Here is a 2,699-nt window from a genome sequence, read left to right as displayed (position 1 = left end):
GCTTCGGAAGAAAATTCTACATTGTCTAGTATCTAGAGGACACATTTCCAGATTTGCCGTTGGATCACTATATAGTTTCCAGTAGTTTATTTTTCATCACTTGGAATCCAGTTTTCATCTTTAAAAAATATCTATTCATTGTAGATTTCTGGGGGAAAATAAGCAGATGATAATGCTTGGTTCATAAAAGCTTGATTTAACAAAATTTTTAAAGAAAACAAACAAATGAACAAAGAAAAAGGCTATATATCTACAGCATGACCTGATAGACTACTATAGTTTCAGAAATAATAGGGCTTAATTATAAAAGAAAAAAACCTCATTGCCTAAGGGTCATAAAATGTATTCGAGTATGGTTCTGTAATTTATGCTTTTACATGACTTGTAATACATGCTTTAAAAGTGTACATTGTGATGTTGATAATAACTAAATTTACATAGAATAATAAAATACATGTATCTTAATAAAGTTATAGAAATATATTATTCTTACAAATTTAAACATTTCCATGAAATATTTTGGAGGCAGTTGTATGTGTCATCAATATCATCAGGGTTTTATCTAAGAGGTAAAAATTGTTTTTCAAACTATCTGTTAAATTTTTTGAGAGCTGCAATGTGTTCTGAATAAGTCACAGTGGAACCAAAATAATGAATTAATAAGAGATTATTTTTCTATACTCAATATGTGTCTCTCTTTAGGGAAAACTTAATTAATGTCCCATGGAAAATATTAATGAAACATCTACTGATTTCTTCTTATTGGGGTTATTCCCACCATCAAGAATTGGCCTGTTTTTCTTCATTCTCAGTTTTCTCATTTTCCTAATGGCTATGTTTGGCAACCTGTCCATGATCATTCTCATCCTCCTGGACACCCATCTTCACACACCCATGTATTTTCTACTTAGTCAGCTCTCCTTCATGGACTTGAACTACATCTCCACCATTGTCCCCAAGATGGCTTCTAATTATCTCCTTGGAAACAAGTCTATATCTTTCATCGGGTGTGGAGTTCAGTGCTTCTTCTTCGTTGCTTTAGCTGGTGCAGAAGGATTAATATTGGTGTCTATGGCCTATGATCGTTATGTGGCTATTTGCTTTCCTCTCCATTATCCCACTCGTATGAGCAATAAAATATGTGTGCTGCTAATAACAGGATCTTGGATCATGGGCTCAGTCAACTCCTGTGCCCACACTGCATATGTCCTCCATATACCTTACTGTCAAGCCAGGACCATCAACCATTTCTTCTGTGATATTGCAGCCATGTTGACTCTGGCCTGCATGGACACCTGGGTCTATGAGTACACGGTGTTTTTGAGCATCACCCTCTTCCTTGTGTTTCCTTTCATTGGCATTGCATGTTCCTATGGCCAGGTCCTCCTTGCCATCTGCCACATGCAGTCCACAGAAGGGAGGAGGAAGGCCTATTCCACCTGCAGCACCCACCTCACTGTGGTGACTTTCTACTATGCACCCTTTGCTTACACTTATTTACGCCCAAGATCCTTCCGATCTCCCACAGAGGACAAGGTCCTGGCTGTCTTCTACACCATTCTGACCCCAATGCTCAACCCCATCATCTACAGCCTAAGAAACAAGGAGGTGACTGGGGCAATGAGAAGAGTGATTCAGAGGTTCTGCTCTGTAAAAATGTAACAAAGTTCTCACTAATCCTCCTGCTTAGATGTACATTAATTTCACCTTGTACGTTCCTTAAGAACAATGTCATTCCAGGATTGAAGGCAAGGATTACATTAATCTAGAAAATTATAATGATAGAGATTTAACAAAATCATTATATATTCCTGATCACTTTTATTTTGTGATAATTTTTCTTTTTATTTCTTTTTTGTTACAAATAATATATTAACTGCAATTTGAAGTCTAAAGGCTATAGATACTCTCAATACAACAAGTACCTGAGCAACACAATAAATAGGACCACAATAGCTGAAATATGGAGAGAGCCCAGGTGTCCATTGACAAATGAATGAATAAGGAAGATGTGGTATATATACCATTATTTAAATCTATACATATATATAGTAATATATAATATTACTCTGCCATAAAAATGGAAGTAATTCTTGCCATTTGCAATGACATGAATGAAGCTAGAGAGTATTATGCTAAACAAAATGTCAGTCAGAGACAGAAAAATATCATATGATGTCACTCATATGTGAATTCAAGAAACAAAGGAGCATAGGGGAAAAATGACAGAGAGGCAAACCAATAAACAGACCCTTAACTCTAGAAAACAAGCGGATGGTCCCCAGAGGGGAGGGTGTGGGGGATGGGTTAAATAGGGGATGGGGATTAAGGAGTGCACCTGTGATGAGCAACAGGCGTTGTCCGCAAGTGTTAAATCAACACATTATACACCTGAAACTAATATTACACTGTCCATTATCTAAATGGAACTAAAATAAAATCTTAAACTTCAGTGGTGACAAATTATGTAATTTTAGCTGCAATGGACAATTTGTTTGTGTAGCCAGCATAGAATGCTATTAAGATAACTCCATTCAATGACATTAAAGTATGTAAAGGAATTCACTTTGCATTTAATTGCTGCAAATAGTTATCAGTGTATAGGCTTAGAAATAGGAGGGTTTTTTTTTTCTTTTAGTCTATATCAAATACCAATCCTACTATTGATCAATTAATAAAGCAAGATAACTTAATTCTTC

At 35.8% G+C, this 2,699-nt stretch overlaps 1 protein-coding gene across 1 annotated transcript; it reads left to right on the top strand.

The window, feature by feature from the left end:
• Window positions 1-723: 723 nt before the first annotated feature.
• On the top strand, window positions 724-1,662 carry LOC123791146 (olfactory receptor 2L8-like). Its single transcript, XM_045795788.2, has one exon. The coding sequence runs from the start codon at window positions 724-726 to the stop codon at window positions 1,660-1,662; it is 939 nt and encodes a 312-aa protein (XP_045651744.2).
• Window positions 1,663-2,699: the final 1,037 nt, after the last annotated feature.

The sequence above is a fragment of the Ursus americanus genome, chromosome 5 (genome assembly GCF_024610735.1).
Source record: "Ursus americanus isolate L20-20 chromosome 5, mUrsAme1.1.p, whole genome shotgun sequence".
Taxonomy (NCBI): domain Eukaryota; kingdom Metazoa; phylum Chordata; class Mammalia; order Carnivora; family Ursidae; genus Ursus; species Ursus americanus.
The sequence above is the reverse complement of the archived record's forward strand: the minus strand, read 5'-3'. Positions and strand labels throughout refer to the sequence as shown.

Coding starts and splice junctions, on each gene's coding strand:
- LOC123791146 (XM_045795788.2), top strand. CDS start 724: ATGGAAAATATTAATGAAACATCTACTGATTTCTTCTTATTGGGGTTA.